This window comes from Antedon bifida, chromosome 1 (genome assembly GCF_963402885.1).
Source record: "Antedon bifida chromosome 1, ecAntBifi1.1, whole genome shotgun sequence".
Classification (NCBI taxonomy): Eukaryota; Metazoa; Echinodermata; class Crinoidea; order Comatulida; family Antedonidae; genus Antedon; species Antedon bifida.
In genome coordinates, this window is record NC_136226.1 from 760,779 (window position 1) to 783,127 (window position 22,349).

The 22,349-nt window shown below is 31.9% G+C and overlaps 1 protein-coding gene across 1 annotated transcript in view; it reads right to left on the reverse strand.

Moving 5' to 3' along the window:
- LOC144836626 (protogenin B-like) overlaps positions 1-22,349 on the reverse strand; it is a 38,979-nt gene that overhangs the window by 9,803 nt on the left and 6,827 nt on the right. Inside the window, exons 3-12 of the mRNA XM_078691596.1 lie at positions 21,802-21,946; positions 11,681-11,946; positions 9,818-9,970; positions 7,214-7,477; positions 6,660-6,794; positions 5,854-6,018; positions 4,551-4,844; positions 2,032-2,229; positions 688-795; positions 36-213 (exon numbers count right to left, since the gene is read on the reverse strand). Coding sequence (XP_078547722.1) covers positions 36-213; positions 688-795; positions 2,032-2,229; positions 4,551-4,844; positions 5,854-6,018; positions 6,660-6,794; positions 7,214-7,477; positions 9,818-9,970; positions 11,681-11,946; positions 21,802-21,946 — 1,906 coding nt within the window. The remainder of the gene's footprint in view (positions 1-35; positions 214-687; positions 796-2,031; positions 2,230-4,550; positions 4,845-5,853; positions 6,019-6,659; positions 6,795-7,213; positions 7,478-9,817; positions 9,971-11,680; positions 11,947-21,801; positions 21,947-22,349) is intronic.

A 22,349-nucleotide genomic window follows, 5' to 3' on the forward strand; every position in this document is an offset into this window, starting at 1 on the left:
ATGCCTTTGACAAGTACATATAAATCTATACAAACCTGCTATGGTTGACCTCCATAAAATGAAATGAATCATGAAAATCTACACTTCGATAACGAAAACGATACTTCTTAACGGAAAAAGCTGTTTGTGGGGCTTTCCATCGAATTTCAAATGAATCGTAGTTGATGATGTACACAACGATATCCCTTGGCCACGGTAATTTGCAATGATCATCTTAAAAAGATATTTTACAATTAATGTACTGATATAAAATTAATATATCCTTACATTCTATAGAAAATAAAGAAAGGGAGTTGAAAGAGAATAGGGAGCACTTCGTTTTAACAACACATCCCATAATTCAACAAGGTATTCTTCGCACACTCTGAAACATATGAGCATGCACAGACTGACTCCATTGCTACATAGCTGCATTGTAACAATGTATGGTTGTTATTGTATCCAATACATTGATGCCAGATGCAGCACAACAGATACAAATGCATCAAGTTGATACACCTGTAATGCTCTACCCTCTAGTGCTGTTTATATGACCAAATAGGTTAAAGTCAATTGAGTAACATGGGTAACATTCCAAATACCGGTCTTCTAATTCAAGTGGTGTATATAAGTTTATGGTGAGTTATCTTTGGAAGAAAAAAATCAGAGCAGGCAACTCTGCAGATTAGATATAGAAAAGAAGTTTACCTGTAACTGTTAGTGACGTGTCTTTAGTTGTAACAGGAATGACAGTTTCGCTACCAGGTAGATTGCCACTTATTACACTTAAGAATATAAGGTACTTTGTTTTAGGTTCTGAAATTAAAATAGATTACAATTATTTGAAACAGCTTAAACAGATGTTCAAATCGGCTACAAACTCTTTAGCTTCCCAGCTTAAAGGATTATCCTCTGCTATACTATAAATGTATAATTACTTAGTTTCTCTATGATTTTGTTAATTTCAAATCATAATGTATTGTATTGCGTATATTATGGATAGCAATAAATATTACAAACAACCAAACAAGGTTGGTTGTTATTTTGGGATTTATAGAATTTATAACCTGAATCATTTTTATTACCAACTAGAATCAATTTCAGAAGTATTAGAACTATTTCTGAATATTTTTGTTTTTATAAAAAAACTCATGTTATCATAAATATCACTACAATTAATATTAAACCATTTGATATATGCCATTTTAGTTTAAAATATAAACAAACTCAATATTCCTTACACATCATAACATAATTAAAGATTAAAAGAGAGTTTGGTAAAATTTTGGGGAATTCCCCAAAACAAACCGGAAATAATTAGATAACAATACTAAAATGCTCTGGTTGTGGCTTTTGGCTATGTGTGTGACCCCGTAAAGTTTGTGACCCTTTAAAATCAGGTCAAATGAGATGTTTTCGTAAAAAATAGTGTTAAGTCACTCAAGTTTCTATATAAAACTATAAAAGTTGCCTATGACAGAAAATGAGATTTCTAAAGAATGATTAACCAATGCCCCTACCATAAACACAAATGGAAACTTTAGGAGATTTGTTATGATTGAGTAATAACCAATGCCAAAATCACGAGACAAATGGGCACTTGGCGAGATTGTTAAGGAATTATTAACAAATGTTCATAGGAGGTACTGTGCCAGTTGGTAGTATACATAAACAGCTATTTTAGATGAATTTGTGGAGGTATAGTACAGAACTCCTCCTGTGAAACGTCCCTATTCAGGGGACACCCTATTCAAGAACACTTAAGGATAATGATTGAGAAGTAATATATGTTTTTAACACTACAATCAACCCTTTTTTAGGGGACATCCTATTCAGGGGACACCCTATTCAGGAGACACCCCATTCAGGGGATACCCTATTCAGGGACACTCTATTCAGGGGATATCCTATTCAGGAGACACCCCATTCAGGGGATACCCTATTCAGGGACACTCTATTCAGGGGATACCCTATTCAGGGACACTCTATTCAGGGGATACCCTATTCAGTGTACACCCCTGCTACTTAACTCTATAAGAGAATTATACTTACTAAGCTTGTTCAACACAAATTCCTGAGTTTGTGGAGGTAGTTCATGCCTAAACAGTGTTTCTTCATTATTCTTCATTCTCACACGCAATTCAAATCCTTTGATTTCACCAACACCCACTGTTTCCCATTTTAACGCCACCGAGGTGTTTGTTAAGTTGTAAAAATTAGGATTTTTTAAACTTAGTGGTGGAGCTGTGACTAAAAAAAGAAAAAAAACAACAAATAAAGTGAGTTACTATATAAATACTAATAAACAGAAAACTTATATAATACATTGAGGTTGATGATTATTGATTAAATAGTTGATAAATTCATCATGATTGAGATATTGATTATAAATGGATGATCAATGATTATTGATCTACAAATGATTTATATCAAATGATCCTAATTGATGACCATCACTAATAATGATAGTTAAAATTGACAATTATGATTGATAATTTATTAAGAATTAATAATTTATAACAATGATTGATAATTATTGATACTTGATATTAAACAATAATTGAATAATGATTGGTAATTGAAAACAATGATTGGAAATTGATAACAATGATTGATAATTGATAACAATGATTGATAATTGATAACAATGATTGATAATTGATAACAATGATTGATAATTGATAACAATGATTGATAATTGATAACAATGATTGAGAATTGATAACAATGATTGATAATTGATAACAATGATTGATTATTGATAACAATGATTGATAATTGGCATCACTGATTGATAATTGATAACAATGATTGATAAAGGATAATATGATTAGCTTAACCTTCCCATTTACCTTTTTTAAAAACCAACATAAAATATAAAACCTTTTAACAACAACCAGAGGTAACCTATTATAAAGTGACACTGAACAAACTTGGAGGGTCATGACCTAACGCATACATTGAAAACTTGGTGCTCTTACATCTGTCTGTCATATTGTGAGATCAGCATACAGCTGGCAGGAAGCCACCCCTAATGCTCCAAGCAATTGGCAGTTGGACAACTGGCTCTAAACGTTATACAATCACACTATATAACTTATTGGTAGGCTTACATTGTGTATTAAGTCTAGTGAAAGCACTCTCACACACTTTAAGATTCTTGTCAACATTACATGGATGCATACTTTCATTCAGAGGTGTTACTACCTCAAAACACAGCAATATCATAGCTATTGTGGTTTTTGTTTTCATCTATTATATTGTGACTGGTCCTTAAGTTTAAGATTAATTACACATGTGTTACCCCCAAGTATGTTGAAAATACATTAGAACAAGTTGTGAAATACTTTGCCAGAATTAGTCAATTGATACTTAACATGTGCACAATGGAATTGTGATTTGTGGTTTTTACAATCGAAGTTAAAATCATCTCAATCTTGTGAATTCACTAAAAACAAACTTTAAAAACAGTATTTTGCCAGATTTAGACAAAAACACAATACTACGATTGCGGCCTGGTTGTTGTCGCATTCTACGCTCTACAATGGGCTAGATCACTGGTATCATTTGAAGAACATCGGAAATTAAATGGATAGAATGTGTGAATCACCCTTCCTGGATAAATGCGTTAAAACCAACATCAATGTAAAGACATATATAATAGCCATGTGCACAAGGTATTTTCCGAACAATTGTCAAAATCAAATAGTAGTTGGTTGGGTCAACCATGGCTTAAAGCCAAAATAAAATTGTAAGTTTAAAAGGATAATTAGCATAACGTTGTGCTTGTAATTATAACAACTTGTTTATTCCATGTTCTTCTGTTCCACACCCCCACACAGTGATGGCAACTAACTGCATCATATAGCAGTAATAGATCATTAGCTTACTACAAGATGGATTGCTTTAATTTTCAATACATATTGTCAGGTTAACAAATTCCTGCTGATACTTGTAGCATAACAACTAAAATACTGATACTGCAAACCTGACTTATAGAAATGAATCGCCATGCAAACCTTTAAACAATATTATCGCCAAATAAAATGGTTTTAAATTGTATGAAACGATACTCTTTCATGTTAAAAAACTAAGTTTTGATACAAGTAATTGAGGGCACTATGTAGACAAAGACAAACCAAGTGTAAATGATGATGATGATGATGATGATGATGAGATATATTTTTATGCACTAGCCATCAGCGCAAGCTCGGTGGTCTAGAGATATGAACGCCAGGCTAGTGATCTGGAGGTCGTGGGTTCGAGTCCCACCCGAGAACTATTTGCGAATTTTTTCGCAAGTATTCTCAAATGTACTTAGTATAAAGTACAAATCACGTCAGAGTAGGGCAAAACATCTAATTAATTATTTTGCATTGTTAACGAAGTACAAACTGAACATTAAAAGGTACAATAAAAAACGAGGAAAAGGATTATCTTAGATTCCCACATCTTTTTTTGGACTACTCTTTTGAAGTATAATCTAAATCATGACTTGGTTAAACTTGTGCTGTACTGACTGACCATAAACCAAATGCACCAGAAAATGTGATCTAAAATAATCTACTTACGGTTGTCTAAAGTCATGCATTGAATCCAGTCCGAGAAAACTCCGAAGCCAATTTTCGTGGCTGCAGCCATTCGTATTTGGTACTCTGTGTCGGGTTGCAGGTTTGTAATAGTTGCAGACAGTTGCGTTCCGTTCACAATAATTTCTTTCATTTCATTTGTTGCTGTACTTTTGTAAACAATCTTGTAATTGGTCACAATACCATTGCGTTGGTTTTTTGCAAGATGTTTCCACGAAACATCGATGTTTAACGGATATGAACTTTGCAGTTGGAAATCTGGATATCTTGATGGTACTAGGGAGAAGAATTACAGACAAGGATGGTGGTGGATTGATGGACAAAGGTATCTAAGATTTGTGTACAACAATTCAAAACTTTGATATTTAATCTAAAAAGCGCTCACTGGCTTATGGGGGCCTCTGAGCAAGGCCCAATAGAAAAAAAACAGGCATTAAAAATATCATAAAAAGCTAAAATGCCAGAGGCCTCCAACGTTGGATGGCTACTTGTTTAAACCAGTGGGCCTTAGGCCTCTGCGTTACACCAATGTATATAACATAATAACTGTATATAACAAAATAAATGTTAATTTAAAAGTTGTAGTAGGCCTACTGTAGTACAAATGTAATATCATAGTAGAACTGTAATAGTACTGTAGTACAAATGTAACATTAGTTGGTATAGGCATACTTCCAAATTCTCTAGCATTCATAGGTTTGGATTTACCACAGATCATTTGTTATTCAAATTGAGTTATTATATTACAAGTTTCCTGCCAAAGCAGTACTATACACTACATTGACCTTCCCTCTATTTCTATCGACATCAATATCTTTACGTTGCTTACAAATTTATAAGTAATTTAACCCAATTTAAGTTCTGTTGGTTTATATTGAGAATAATGTTTTTATTATTAGAATGAAATGAACATTTAAAAGCCAACATAGTTTGTTGACCCATATCAGGCACATTGTACTCAAATAATTCTGTTGATGCAACAATGTTTGTAATATTTTGTTTACAGTTAGTAGTATCATCTTGATCATGATAATTTGTAAGTGTGGGATGTAACAGAACTCTGGGCTAGCTCTTATTTTGAGGCAGATATGTACACTGGAATGCTGGGCTAGCCCTTACTCTGAGCCAGATGTGTAGCCTACACTGGAACTCTGGGACAGCCCCTACTCTAGGAGAATTATGGTCGAATAGTGACAAATATTATGGTATGATTTGGGTCCCCAAATTTAATCTTTGACAATCAAATGAGTAAATTTGATGAGAAATCAAATTAACCTATAATTACCTGCTTCTTCAGTCACCACGTAACTTTTATCCGATGTGAAACTTGCAGATTGCTCTGTGAACGCCACCATATAGATAGAATAGTTGGTGTAAGGCTTCAAATTATCTATTAACATTGTGTGTTCTGATTTTTTTACAACTTCTTGTCTTTTGGAATCTTCATCTCCTAAAATAAGTCATGTAATTGAATTGTAATAGATCAGAATTAAAATCAAAATTGTGAGGCATTTGATGAATAGGCAAACTGCTTTAAAATACCGTGACCGTGAATACCATTCTCATCATCAGAACTGAAATCAACGACTAGAGTACTTATATACCAATAACACAGAAACTAACTTTTCAAAAGTACTACAGAATTGACGCATAAACAGTCTTCCTATAAAAGCTAATGACATAGTTTACATAAAGCATGGAATATTCCACATAAAGCATGAGATATTAAGCATTGGATAGTCTACATAAAATATTGGATAGTCCATATAAAGCATTGAAAAGTCCACATAAAGCATGAGATATTAAGCATTGGATAGTCTACATAAAATATTGGATAGTCCATATAAAGCATTGAATAGTCCACATAAAGCATGAGATATTAAGCATTGGATAGTCTACATAAAACATTCGATAGTCCATATAAAGCATTGGATTGTCCATATAAAGCGATTTATAGTCCACATAGCATATTATAGTCTACATAAAGCATGGGATAGTCCACATAAAGCATGGGATAGTCCACATAAAACAAGTGTAACACTATCGCATCACTATATAGTCATCAAACAAACATAATTTTATGATAATTACCATCTGCTTGTTGTATATAAATAGTGGTAGCAATGATGCTATCTTTGGGATCGTCTAACCACATAACCATAATATGAGTTGATGAGGTAGAAACTGTATTTATCTGATATGGTGATGTTGGCCTGTTTTTAGGATCTGCAAAAAAAAAAGAAAAGATACATAATTCACAAATCTACCATACAGACCTGGCTTCAAGCCTTCCTTATCACCCACCACAACAACAACAACAACAACAACAACAACAACAACATTTAGGATAAAAGTATAATGGGGTCGAATTTACATGTAGTTTTATTTAATGATTAAAGACTGGGAGTTGGTAAAGGGACAAAATGTATGGTTCCACTTATATACTCAAACTTTATGTGACAAACAAATTTGATGTGCCTATCTATGGATATGATGTGCCCATATATGGACATGATGATGTCATATCACTACTGTATTTAAGTATATCACTACTATATTTGGGCATACTTTTTTTTGTCAAACATTGATAGTGTAGACAGAGTTTAGAACTAAAAAATTAATTCTATATATAAGTATTTGCTTACCTCCAATTACTACAAGTTGTGCACTCTTTTGAACTGAGCCTGCATCATTGCTTGCTAGACACTGATATATCCCTGCATTTTCAAACTCCAAATGATACAAAACGAGATCATTCGATTCTGGAGACTTTTGTGTTTCCAAGATCTGACCATCTTTAATCCAAGTGATGGTTGTTGATGAGTCACCTTGCACCAAACAATGAAATCGTTGTGTCACCCACCTCTTCATTGATGCATTCACAGGCCAGGTCTTGATGAGTGGTAAAGCTATAAAAAAAGAAAAATGTATCAACAGTGCAGGAAAAAAAATTGTTATGTAAAGCTCTGTTTATACTATCAAACTAGTGTGACAAAAAAAGTGTGATGTGCCCAAATATGGTAGTGATATTCCCAAACATGGTAGTGATATGACATCATCATTTCCATATATGGGCACATCACATTTTGTTGTCAAATAAAGTTTGATAGTGTAGACAAGGCTTAAGAATCTGATTACGTAAGAGTTATGTTTGTACATTTCACCTGATGAGTGTGTTAGCAATGCTAGCATACAAAACAATTTTGTCGTGTTACAAAGTACTATGAAGTAACCAAGTTATATTTTTATTTCTTTTATATCTAGCTTTATTACAAAAGGTATCGAGCACTGTAACAAGACGATCTAGTTATCTCTTACTTGTATGTAAGAATCTATATATATATTGTTTCATTTTATTTATTGTTAACTAAATAATATTTGACAAACCTGCTAAAGCATCTTATAGATAACTAAAATATATACTTAGGCAAATTGCCAAGGATTATAACCAAACGCAAATAAATTCACTCTCCTTCTTATCAAAATACACAAGATGCTCTACACACAATAGGCCTACAAAGTCTTAAACAACTTCAAGTCTTTAGGAATGGAGTTCTGACAGGATTTTAGCCCTGGGATCGATAGCCAGTAACATCTTAAAATGAGAATTTAAGATTTGCAACTGTACTGGTTATAAAATTGAATTGTAATTAATTTAAGAACAATAGTTTACCAATTAAGTTCATTTATAACTTACATTATTAAGTACGAACTAATATGATTATGTTTATACAATACTGAATTGTTTACATTTGATTTTACAGCGAAAAAAATTAACATACAATTTTTATAATGGAATTTTTTTTTAAATATAGGCCAGGTTAACAGAGATAGGAAGTTCTTGACAATTTCTAGAAAGCTATAAAATAGCACATAAAAAAAATACATAAAAAAATAGGAAAACACACATTAATTATGTTGTATAGAATGGGCCTGTTTCTGCTGCAACTGCTCAAAATACGGTATAAATATACGGTATAAAATACGGTATTTTTTATACCGTATTTTTTAGTACCCCGTTTCTGCTAACAATACTTCTTGGGTGGTCGTGTTAAATTTCATCCTTTTTACCCAAATTGCCATTCATTTATTTGGTCGATAATTAAAGGTCGCAATAAAGGAAGGCTAGCCCTGTAATACAGATGTTGTGAGAGCACAGAAAACATCGTAATGGGGACAAGTAATTCGTACCCTCCCCGAGTTATTGTCTTTTGCAATGTTGTACTGCTTTCGCAGGCTCTTCGGCTTTGAGTTAACTTGCTTCTATTCCGTACTCTTGCTTTATTTTTTTAGAAATGTCTTTATAAATGTGGTTGTCCCTTTTATTACCTTTTAGTTGGCCGGACATTTAGCTTCCCCTCCCCCTCCTTCCCCACACCCTCCTTCCCCACATCCTCCTTCCCCACACCGATTTATATAGTAAATATTGTGACGTCTATACGGTATTTTTTTTATGAGCGCAGTTTCTGCTGCCAAAAAAATACGGTATAAATACGGTATTCAAAAAATACCGTATAAAATACGGTATTTTCTTGGCAGCAGAAACAGGGCCAATGAAAGGAAATAGTAAAAATATTTATGTTTGAAAACCTCAAACTAAATAACACCATGCCAACAAATACAAAATGGTGGTATATTGTTGATATACAAGACAATGTAAACCATACTGCATACACTAGCAAGCTTCATTTTGTAACAAAACACTATATTCATTGAATCCAATGTTAGGTGGACAAGTCAGGGAGGCCACAGAGGAGTTTATATATTATACCTCTCCTACTGAAACTGTAACCTATATTATTTATCACAGTTTAGCATTTTATTATTCTCATTTATTACATCTAGTGAGCTCACTCCCCCTGCTGTTAAAAAAAGAGCTGTTTAAAATTTAAGCCATGGTTACAGTGGGATGGATTGTAGTGTTTGACATGACCTATATGGGTATCCAATAGGATTCAATGTATGACATCTCAACCTCACCTCCTTGAGATGATGTGCTTTTTCTATAAACCTGTCAATGGAGAGTATGCATACAAGATAGATGTTTATTTTGCATACATCTTCACAACAATACAATGAAATAATCACAAACACATTGAATCTATGAGGCTTTAATTTGTCATTATGTAGTTGAGATATTAATACAGCCTTCTTACAAAATGTGTAACTTTTGTTGTCACAGATTCCCATTGTTTATTAATGACAACATTTTGCTTCAGCACATCCTAACAACAAACTAATGTACTTACTAATAATGTCAACATTAGCATGTTTACTAACAACAGTTGACGTCCCAGGAACTTGTGCGCTGCAAACATAAGTCCCAGAATCCTCTTGTATAACATTCTGTAGAATAAGGTTCCTACAACCTGTGTAGGTGGGGTTGCGTATCTTTTGCCCATCTGAAATCAAGTTTACAAAGATTAGGGTAAATAAAATACTGTATTGGTTAAATAAAATACTGTATTGGGTAAATAAAATACTGTATAGGGTAAATAAAATACTGTATAGGGTAAATAAAATACTGTATAGGGTAAATAAAATACTGTATAGGGTAAATAAAATACTGTATAGGGTAAATAAATTATTGTATTGGGTAAATAAAATATTGTATTAGTAAAGTTGTAATTGAATAAAGATCATAGTAAAAAAAAAACATTTCCGTTTTATACTAAAAACTTAATTATTAATCATTCATTATTAATTTATTCATTCTAAAAAGAATCTCATTTGTAGAGTGTTTATTGATGAAAGAAGAAATGTGATGTAATTTTATAAAAATGAAATATACTTTATGAAATTCAAAAGAATTCAAAACCATTTGTAAAAAAATATTGAGCAAACGCATATTTGGTAAAATGCCATTGAATATAAAATCATTAATGCGTGACTAGCTAAAGAGAAAATGGCTACCACATGGCAATATGACACAGTAATTGCTTTTGGGTTTCGTCGATTGGAGAAACGGACGTCCGTGGACATACAACATAGCGTTGTTTGGTCATTTCCATATGCTAGGATTCTGTTTTAATAACCATTATACGACGTAAGCCCATTAAGTATGATTACTTTGACCGTGCTTTTCATGGATCAACGGTAGCTATAAGGCATACTGTTTGACGCACGTCTTTTAATTTATTTCATGAATAAAATCACTATTAAAATACTTCTGTTTTAAAATGAGCCACCATAAAAAAGGAAACCAATTACACTTTATGGAGTAGCATTGCATTTATATTTCTCAATATTATTTATTTTTAAAAGTCAAAATTATAATATTATAATTGGTTAAAAATCAATAATTTTCAGTCATTTCAGACTTCACCACACAATGAGACCATTGATGATACATCTATTTATAGTAGATTTTTTTACAAAATTGTGTTTTTATGTTAAATACTATTAAATAACCCATATTATACAACATGTATATAAAATTTCGCATTTCAAAACAATAGATTAAAATCTAGTAAATTATATTCCTATTTTTATAAAACACAACAAAAATTATTACTAATTTTCACATATAATTCCAAATTTTGATAAACACAAATTTATGTTTAGGCTTTAGATGTAGAACAATTTCATTTCATTTTTAAAATATTCATACAATAATTATTTTGTTTTTCCATCTGTACTACTTCAGTTATTTTGCCAATTTCTGAAGAAAGTTTTATTTGTATATGGCAACCATTCATAGACAAACTCAAATTTGCAGCTTCAACAGAAAATGATGAGTTAATAAAAATTTAAAAAAAACATTAATCTAAATTAAATTAATTCATTTAATCTGAATTCAATCATTTTAGGCTCATAATTCATATTACTTATAGTCTAATATCATAACTGTATTTGTATTTAGCGCTATGTAGTTTTTACATTATTTATGTTATTTTTTTATACAACATGCTTCTACCTATTGAAATCATGCGTTAAGTTTGTATATACAAGTTATAAACACAGCCAAATCATAACATGTAGTATAGTAATGGTCGTCATCTGAGTTACTCAAGCGTGACTTACTAAATCCATTGCTTAAGTAATCAAATATGAATGAACATACATACGGACATGCATGATTGAACTTGCAAATTAAGAATGTACTAAATCACCTCTACGTGTCCATGTTACGATCATGTTTGATGGTCCTTCAAACATGCATTCTAATTCAACGTCCCGTCCAACTACCATTCGCACATCCTTGGGATTGGATACAATGACTGGTTGCCTTACGAGTGACGTTGAGGATGTAACATTTAATGTAATGATCGGTCCGTTTCGTTGGCCTGCTATATTCGAAGCTTTGCAGCGATATCGACCGGCATCATCTAAGCGTAGGCTCAACAGATGAAGTACGCCGGACGAAAGCACAACAACCCTACAAAAAAAAAATGCTCAAAGTAATAGTTCAATGTCATTTACTGTATGTACAAAAATGAAATTCTATATTTTAACATCACGATTTATTATCATAAAATAAAACATTTATATTAAATACAGTTGTAAAAACTCACAAATAAAAAAAATAATATAAATTTAATACCATATTTGCCACAAAATATCTGAATGTATGATTTTATTTAACTTTTTTTATTTCAATAATGATATGCAGATTTCATGTAAATTAGTATAAGAGTTTGTGACACATTGATCTTAAACGATATTAAATGATCTTTAATATATACTTAAAGTCTAATGTATATTCCCTATCCTTTCATTAAAACATTCAGAGTATTTCATCATTTCTCAATCTAGGAAACTTAAGTTATATAACTCCAAGATTCAAGCTCAGCTTATTTTTCTGTTACAATAATGTGAATGTAAAGTCAAAGATGATCTTTCAAAATAATCACATTTATAATCAATTTTGTAAAAAATAATGTTATTAAAAAAGAAACTCGATCTAATCTTCTTAGCATACTGGTGGTTATATATAATTATTACATAACTAGCTGATAGCTTAGAAAAATTATTTCATCTGGTTTTTATATTAACTATCTGTATACTGTATAATTCTTTACGTTATACCATTCATGAATACGTACATATTCATGAATGGTTTAACTTTAGCTGATAGCTGTCCTACTACTACTGTGGCCCTCTCTGCACCATGAACATGCGACATGTTAATTAATTAATAAATGATATTCAAGTTTATAAACAGGCCCTGTGATTGCTTTCATTCTTGTGCCAATAAGGTGCCTACTACCACACATTATTCAAATTCCTTTCCCCTCACCACATTATCACATGGGTAAAAGATTCCTAGATAGATTTACGTTTGCGTTTAAATATTAAAGATCCACAATTCAGTTCAAGAGGCTGAGACTGAGAGACCAAGGCCATTGGGACTCTAAATGATCCTCCAACCATGAATGCCACTGGCAATTTTAGCCTTTTTCGACATATTTTAATACCGGGTTTCTTACACTGCTCCATAAGCTCAGAGCCCCATAAGCTAATGGCTCCTGGGTTTAGCCAGTATGCGCTCATAGCTGTTACACCACTAAAAGCATCCTCTGAAAGCTCGACAATTGAAAGTGTACCTATCAATAACTTGTGTATCAAAATGCTCCTGGTTTAACCATGTGTAAATTTGTGTTTAAGTTCGTCATGGTATAATGGCATTTAGTGCAATGCTGATAATCTAACATGAATATTTAATATGATATTTAATACAGTGAAGGTCATGCTACTGAACTCAATACAAATAAAATGATGTTTATACTTTATATCAACAGTCTTTATAGCATAATGTATGTTTTTACTCTATTTTAAGATTATACAGAAATTAAGATCCACTAAAAGTAGATCCAATAATAGATTGGTATCATAATTTTGGCAATAAACTTCGATGCAACAGGTGGTATTCAACAAGGATATGCAAATTATAATTGCTCTGGTGATCAACCAAATGTTACAAACTGGTACAAACTGGTTCCACTTTTGAAGATTTACATTAAACAATGTCTGCTGCAGTAAGAGCTGCAAAATGCATCAAATGTATTCTGGAGAAGGAACTTTTTCTTTAAGGGTGCATTTACCAAACTTGAATTTTCGGGGACATCCCCGAAAAACTGTGTAATTAATCATTCCTCAACAAGATTGTAATGGTGTCCATCTGGATTTAGCGGGGCTTTTGAGGCCTGAGCCGAACCGGCACATTTGCATAATGCACACCAGTCCTTCAGATATCAAAGAATTTTATGAGAAGTCCTAAATCGCGCAAAAATTGAAATTGCTATTCAGTGCCGTTTTTCGTGAACGGCTGAATAGAGAACTCCAATATGCACATGCTCATATGTTTCAGAGCATTCTCATATGTTTCAGAGCATTCTCAGAATGACTTTTTACTTACTGCATAGTTGAGTGACGACGCATTGTAGAAAGTACAATAATACAAAATGGTGAGGAGAAGCAATTTCTAAATTCTGATATTAATTTTAATTTAAGACCTTTTTATTATCATTGAAAACCTTAATTAAATAATTTTGAGCAAAGGTGTTTAATTTTGGGAATGATTTGTTAAATCACTGTTTTCTTCATCAAAAGTCAATAAAGATAATTGAAACTAGCATTATGATTGGTAAAATTGCTTGTGTTATGCATACGTACTTGCGTACTATACATACTTGCGTACCATACGTACTTGCGTACCATACGTACTTGCGTACCATACGTACTTGCGTACCATACGTACTTGCGTACCATACGTACTTGCGTACCATACGTACTTGCGTCCTAGTGGGAACCAGACTTTAACATAAAACATAACTAATCTAATTTGATAGTTATTTATTATTCGATCAAGACACAACTTTGCGCTGATTACTAGCTGCATATTATGGGAGTATGTTTCCATACGTGTTTGATTAAAAAAATGACCGGGGTAATAATGTTCAGCGCTTAGAGGTTTCGCAACATTAGGCGCTATATAAATCCAGGATATATTATTATTAACAACACAAAGTACATTGCAAATATTACAGTGTTTTAACGTTGTTTATATCTATATTTTGTATGATAAAATAGTACTTAATAAAAAGGGTAAACCATTTACTAAAAATAATGACTACAATTCACTAATGAAAGAAACAATGCTGTGGATATTACGAGATCTCAATTGAACTACAATAATTACTAAAAACAATGCATTCAGAGATAAATGCAAAGCTTTCGGAAAACATTCTTGCCAAACAGTGCAACATTAGATCATTTGACAACAATAATAGCACATGAATGCTTGAATCAAGAGCAATAAAAACTAACATTTACGGTTATTTGCAATGTGCGTTCATTACATACATATTACATAAATAAAATGTCATGAACATTATGCACGGAATGTGCGGTAACGCCCTCTGTTGTGAGACAAAGAGTGTCCAAAACGGATGAACTGCTTATATTTACCCCAAAATTCTCACAGCCACGTCTGAAGTAGGTAGTCACTTGTGTAAGATGTACCATTATTACTTATTTTGGATAAAATAATTTTTATATTTGTGATATTTAATCATATAAAGGGAATATTTATCGTATACGAAACGTGTATATATTTGTGGATTTTTATCAAACGGCGTGTTTGTAAGTTGCGATTATTTTCGTTTTGTTCGAGCACAGCGCCATACAAAAATATGCGAAGTTGTGATCTAACACAGCAGGATATAGTAAGTATTCTTGATAATATAACATGTATTCACCATGGTTAATTTTGCGGTTTTTGACACATTAAGTAGATTACCGCGAAAAAAAAACTAAAAAAAAACATACAATTAAAGTAATTAGCAAAATTAACTGTTGGTGTGCTAAACTATTCATTTGCAGTATTTAAAATCAGTACATGTATGTGAGGGGTAGCGGACTCATTTGAGTTACAGCGACATATTTTGCTTAAGCTGCCCCTGCCCAGCATTTTTTCATCTCTTTTTTTTTTGTTATTTATTTATATTGTATTGATTTGATGCTGGTCGAATAAATAAACGAAATGATAATTTTTAGATTATTAATAGTAGTATTGTTATAAAATATATATTATGGTTGTTTCGTTTCTATTGAAACTATTGTATTCAATTTCTATATTGTAGCTATTGAACAAAAACAAACAAAAACCAATGACGACAAAACTGAATTCCATACTATGAGTAAAAAAAAAATGTCTTTACAAAAATTCCAAAAAAAAAAGTTCAAATAGGGGTAAAGGTCATAAAGAATAATTTATTTAAAGGACAACTATCCAGTTAAGTTATTTAAAATTATATAATTAAGAACAGCTTTTAAAGGTCATGAACTCTATGACATCATTTGACCTAGCATAGTTAGTGATGGATAAATATTACATGTGGACAATTCTGTAACGTAAACAATTTATCGCAATTCAGTTTTACCGAGAAGATTTCCAAATGCGTAGCGTGTCAAACATAGAGCTGAAATGATGATTCTGTCTTGCAATGACAAACATCAAAAAGGGTACCAATAGAAGATGAATTGGGGATAGGATGAATTTTATATAATATATTTGAATCATGTTGAATACAAAAATATTGCATAGAAGATCTACCAACTACTATGAAACGCAACATTTTTCATATCCCTCCTCCTCCTCCTCCTTTCTACTACATTATTAGCTAATATGCTAACAAAAAATTGTCCATAAATGTGTGAACTGATTTAAATCTATTAAAGAAACTAGGATGTACAATGAAATACAATAAATTTAGAGCGGTTGTTTTTGCTTTATATTTATTTCTCTAAAAACAACTAAATAGTTTAAAGCAACTCATAAAAAAAAGTAAAATCTGGGGATGCGAAACTAACATTTTTTTTATTTGGCCTAATATGGCCTAACATTTGGTTCTTATTGGTAAAAAAGGTAAGATTTTTTGTGAGTGTGACTTAAAAAAATAGAATTATGGTAGAAATATGAGTCACAATTTCAAAATTATCATAATTCTTATTTTGCGCATGAAGGATATTATTATATGGTCTTTATAAACAAATTGAAGCCATATTAGGCAGGACTAGAGGGACTCATGAATGGTTATTGCAGGTCAAAATGTCACAGCATATTCTGACATTAATCCTTCGTTTATCAGTTTTTCTTAGCAAAACAATATAACATTTGTAGTTCATTGATCCTTACAAAATGAATCACTGTTTATGCTTACATCGGCCTCCAACAACGTCGTCATCGTCGGTTCTCTTGAGAGTCACATGGTCCGAGTGCCTTAACCCAAGTCCCTGGTATAATATCATCTAGTTTAGCCAGTTTCCTTGTGAAATCTAGGTCATTATGTATCACATATTTACATACTGGCATTGGTCTATACAACTTGTACAGTACTCAATTATAATACTGTATGCTTAAAGCATTGGTCTATACAACTTGTACAGTACTCAATTATAATACTGTATGCTTAAAGCATTGGTCTATACAACTTGTACAGTACTCAATTATAATACTGTATGTTTAAAGCATTGGTCTATACAACTTATACAGTACTCAATTATAATACTGTATGTTTAAAGCATTGGTCTATACAACTTGTACAGTACTCAATTATAATACTGTATGTTTAAAGCATTGGTCTATACAACTTGTACAGTACTCAATTATAATACTGTATGTTTAAAGCATTGGTCTATACAACTTGTACAGTACTCAATTATAATACTGTATGTTTAAAGCATTGGTCTATACAACTTGTACAGTACTCAATTATAATACTGTATGTTTAAAGCATTGGTCTATACAACTTGTACAGTACTCAATTATAATACTGTATGTTTAAAGCATTGGTCTATACAACTTGTACAGTACTCAATTATAATACTGTATGTTTAAAGCATTGGTCTATACAACTTGTACAGTACTCAATTATAATACTGTATGTTTAAAGCATTGGTCTATACAACTTGTACAGTACTCAATTATAATACTGTATGTTTAAAGCATTGGTCTATACAACTTGTACAGTACTCAATTATAATACTGTATGCTTAAAGCATTGGTCTATACAACTTGTACAGTACTCAATTATAATACTGTATGTTTAAAGCATTGGTCTATACAACTTGTACAGTACTCAATTATAATACTGTATGTTTAAAGCATTGGTCTATACAACTTGTACAGTACTCAATTATAATACTGTATGTTTAAAGCATTGGTCTATACAACTTGTACAGTACTCAATTATAATACTGTATGCTTAAAGCATTGGTCTATACAACTTGTACAGTACTCAATTATAATACTGTATGTTTAAAGCATTGGTCTATACAACTTGTACAGTACTCAATTATAATACTGTATGTTTAAAGCATTGGTCTATACAACTTATACAGTACTCAATTATAATACTGTATGTTTAAAGCATTGGTCTATACAACTTGTACAGTACTCAATTATAATACTGTATGCTTAAAGCATTGGTCTATACAACTTGTACAGTACTCAATTATAATACTGTATGTTTAAAGCATTGGTCTATACAACTTGTACAGTACTCAAATAAAATACTGTATGTTTAAAGCATTACTATATGTAACATGCACACTCTACATGTTCAAAGCATGGTTTTACTGTGGGGATAGGTTGTACTTTACGTGAAATATCTTCTGATATCGTGTATTGTTTATGTATTGTTTTGAATTCTGTTTGTGGCTTTTTTATCCTTCTGTTATGAGCATTGAGGTTTCGCATAATGCGCTAAAAAAGCCCAAATTATTAACATTATCATGTTGAGGGAGCAATATGGTATAATGGTTGGAATCCAAACCTGGCATTTGGGAAGTAATAGGTAGGTTCAAATCACTGCCCTATATTGTTTGTGTTTTATCCTCTATTGTAACTACTGCATCCTTTGCATGGTATTTTACGTCATTTGTCCCATGCATGTTACAAAAATGGAATAAATAGCACCCTCAATTGCAGCAATGGATCTCTCGCATCACGCTTGAATGATTCTATAATTCATGTGAAAACAATCATTTTAGTATTAAAATCCCAGAAGTATAAAGATCAACAAATTATCACAAAACTGAAAAAGAAACAAGAGCTATATTCGTTGAAAAAGAAACAGATTGGAATTCAAACAGGTCTTGATAAACTATTTATAAACAAAGTCCGTTTAGCTCTGTCTACACTATCAAACTAGTTGGACCAAAAAAAAGTGTGATGTGCCTAAATATGGTAGTGATATACTTAAATATGGTAGTGATATGACATCATCATGTCCATATAATTTTGTTGTCACATAAAGTTTGATAGAGCTTTACTCAAACTTGACACTTGGGCTATAAACACAGTTTGAAGTTCAGAAACATTAACATTTATAACTAAAATAATACTATAGGTCTTGCGTAGATTAGTATCCCTATTATACCAATAACAGCAGCTTTGACCAAACGAAACAAGCGCATTACATTTTGCATAATAATAACACATTATTCAATGACCACGCACTGATTTAACTGGTTTTCTTGGAAACACATGTCCAATGCATAATATAACTTTGAAAATCTATTATATAAACTGTTATTTTGAATTGTTAACAGACCCATTTTCAAATACAGGTACTGTAGATACAATTCTAACCATTATGATATCATTGTACAGTAAAGTATTATACAGTACAGGAAAGTATAATAATAATCAGCCTATAGGCCTACTTGGTAGTGATTGTGAATGTTAGATTAGATTGTTTGGAAAACAAACAGGAAAGGGGCCCATGCAATTCTCTGATAATATCTGTATAATTTATGTACACTACGTGCCAATGAACTGTAATATTACAATTACCGTATATCAAAGAAAATGAGATTTACCTAATTTTAACTTTAGTTCTATATAATCTGTGTGTTGTTGTTGTTGATGATGTTCTATACTAATAATAATAATGTAAACTTATTGGGCTTCAGTGTCCATCAGAGATCATGAATTATGCAAATTACATTAGCATTTAGGCCAAAAAAACAACAGCAACAACTGAAATGAATATTTTAACTTAAAGTTTGCAAATTATAGGACATCAAATTAAGCTCAGCCTTTCATTTCACCATTTTTAGACCCTAAAATCCTGGATCAATTGGAACATGGCCACCATTTCTTTGTTACTTTTTTTTACATAACAGGATCGTCGCAGAAGACATAGTAGTACACTGTACTGTACGCTCAGACATACTCTCCATCAGCCTGGAAATACGCGACTGACCAGTGGTGCAGCTTCAACTGGCCAAATTACAGCAGCCATATTTTGATTAGAACATCGCCATAGTGATATGCGCTACTTGTATTATATGAAGTTGTCACTCTGGTTTCTCTTCGAATAGGTAAAAAAAAAACAAATATATTAGGGTATTTGATGATTCTATTCTAGCATGGGTAACAATAACTAAGTATTTACAGAACCCACATTCAGTGCACTGTGACCTTTCGCATAGCTTCTATCACAAGATATAATAGGACAAAGAGTAAATAATTGTGGAAGGTCATCGTATTTAAGAGGCCGGGGGTAAATATGATGAGGCCAAGGTACTGTAGTACTATACAATGTGAGTAATGCTGAGCTGTATATAACCTGTTTTGTTAGTTTATATTTAAGCCAGAAATAAATAACTGTTATATCATTGCTGATTAATTTTGTTATATCATTGCTGATTAATGATTTAAAAAAAGAACCTGATGTTTCTTTCTGTACAGGTTTTAATCAAATAAAACATCATTTTTGATATGTTGCTAAAAGTTGCAATAGGATTAGGTATTTTTAACCATTGTTTTGAGCCAATTAACCAGAATTTGTTCCCCTTTTCTGCTGGCAAAAACATTGAGGTAATTTATTAATTATTTCCTTGCAACAGAAACAGGCTGCAAGTATATTTACAAGTGTTTAAATTTAATGAAAGCGAAAAAGTTAAATAGAAAGTATCTAATTATTGAAGATGTTAAGGTGCAATTTAGCAAGCAGCAGCGATAAACAGAAAACTATGTGGATATCAAACTATGAACACAGTATTAGCATAAGCCATTTGTCATGTATCTCGTCCATTGTGTATAGTGAGTGCAGCTGTACAATGATACAACTGATCACTTATAAGTGCAACCATCACATTCTACAGCATAATAAATTATAATATGCAAAATACTTCAAGTGATACTACTATACTACAGTTAGCTAGATTTAAATAAACTAAATTCAGCAGCTTTTAAAACTGAGTCTCAAAACAGTAAATAATTAAAGTCAGCTTTCGTAATTTTATGAGAAAGCAGTATAAAATGCTTTTAATTTTCAATAGGTTTGCGAGTGGCCTTGATGGCATCTACTGCATCCTAATGGAGCTATGATCTGTCGTTGACACACATTTTATAATGCTTAATGACCGTGGATTACATGCATACATAATATGACTGCAGCTCCATCCAAGTAAGCCAGTGGCTAAGTGAGTTCATTGCATTAACACAGCGGCAGCGGCCAATGCATTCACTATGAAATCTTACAAATACATATTCTACTGTTAGTTTTAGGTCATCTAACCTTCAACTGGTTTTAACTAAGTCAAATGAAACACATTTCAACACCATTTGAAAAAGATCAATTTCAAACCACAAAAACTTTGTGGTTTACTTTACTTTGAATAAATTATTATATTGTCAAATATAAACAAACACAAATGAGCAAACAAAACAAACAAATATAATATTTTGAAGCATGCGGCATCAGAGAACATCCACAAAAAAATGCCTGTACATAATTAATACATTAAAAACAGTAAACAGTGCATTTAGTACTGGTTGTAGGTGTGGCCACCTCCTGTATCTTCAGCCAAAACAGTGTTTGTGGATGTCCTAGTAAAACTCAGTCATTCCTTAGTATGATCGTGTTCTTCATTCCTCAAAATATCATATTAAGTAAATTTGTTAATCATAATTTACAGCCACTAAGCAGCCATCAGAAAGTTTTATTTATTTAAATTGCAATGACTGGAAAATGTAGAGCCACTGGAAGTAGCTCTGTCTTTGGACTTGGGACTAACTGACCAGCTGTCTTTGGACTTGGGACTAACTGACCAGCTTTTGACATTTTACATTTTGCTCTGTACCATTCAAATGTGTATATTTCACAAATGTACTCCCGCAACAGCTCATTTGCCAAATTTGATACAATTTCAATAAACAGTTAATCTTCACTTTGCCGTGGTTTAATAAATGTATGAAAATAGTATTTGAATCACCTACCTATCATCTTGTATTATCTCTTCTTTATCTCGATACCAGGTGATGATCGGGCGTGGAACAGCGGCCTCTGTCGGGCAAGTCAGTCGAACAGCTTGTCCCGCTTCATAATTCAGGTTGATCCGAACCTTGGATAACTTTGGCATTTCTGTAAGATACACATCACATGTTTCAATGTTATTATGTTTTAGGTGAGATGGATTATTGTGCATGGCTGGAAAAATATAACTTTCAGTAATTAACATGTTCTTTTAAACTGTAAGTAGGTAAATTTCCTAAATCATCGAAAAACCAAAAGATTGTGAGTATGGTAAAAACAAATATATTGAATGGCTATTCAAGAATAGGTCTATACAAACTGTAAAGTTTAAATATATTTTTATTTATATAAGTTTTAAATATTATAATGATAGATTGTAATAACTGACAATAAATATATATCATTTTCTCATCCTAATTTGATAATCTACCTTACAACAATATTTTTATAGAAAATTGGATGATCAGTACATGGCATTTTGTTTTTGATAAACTCAACGCACATACTTAAC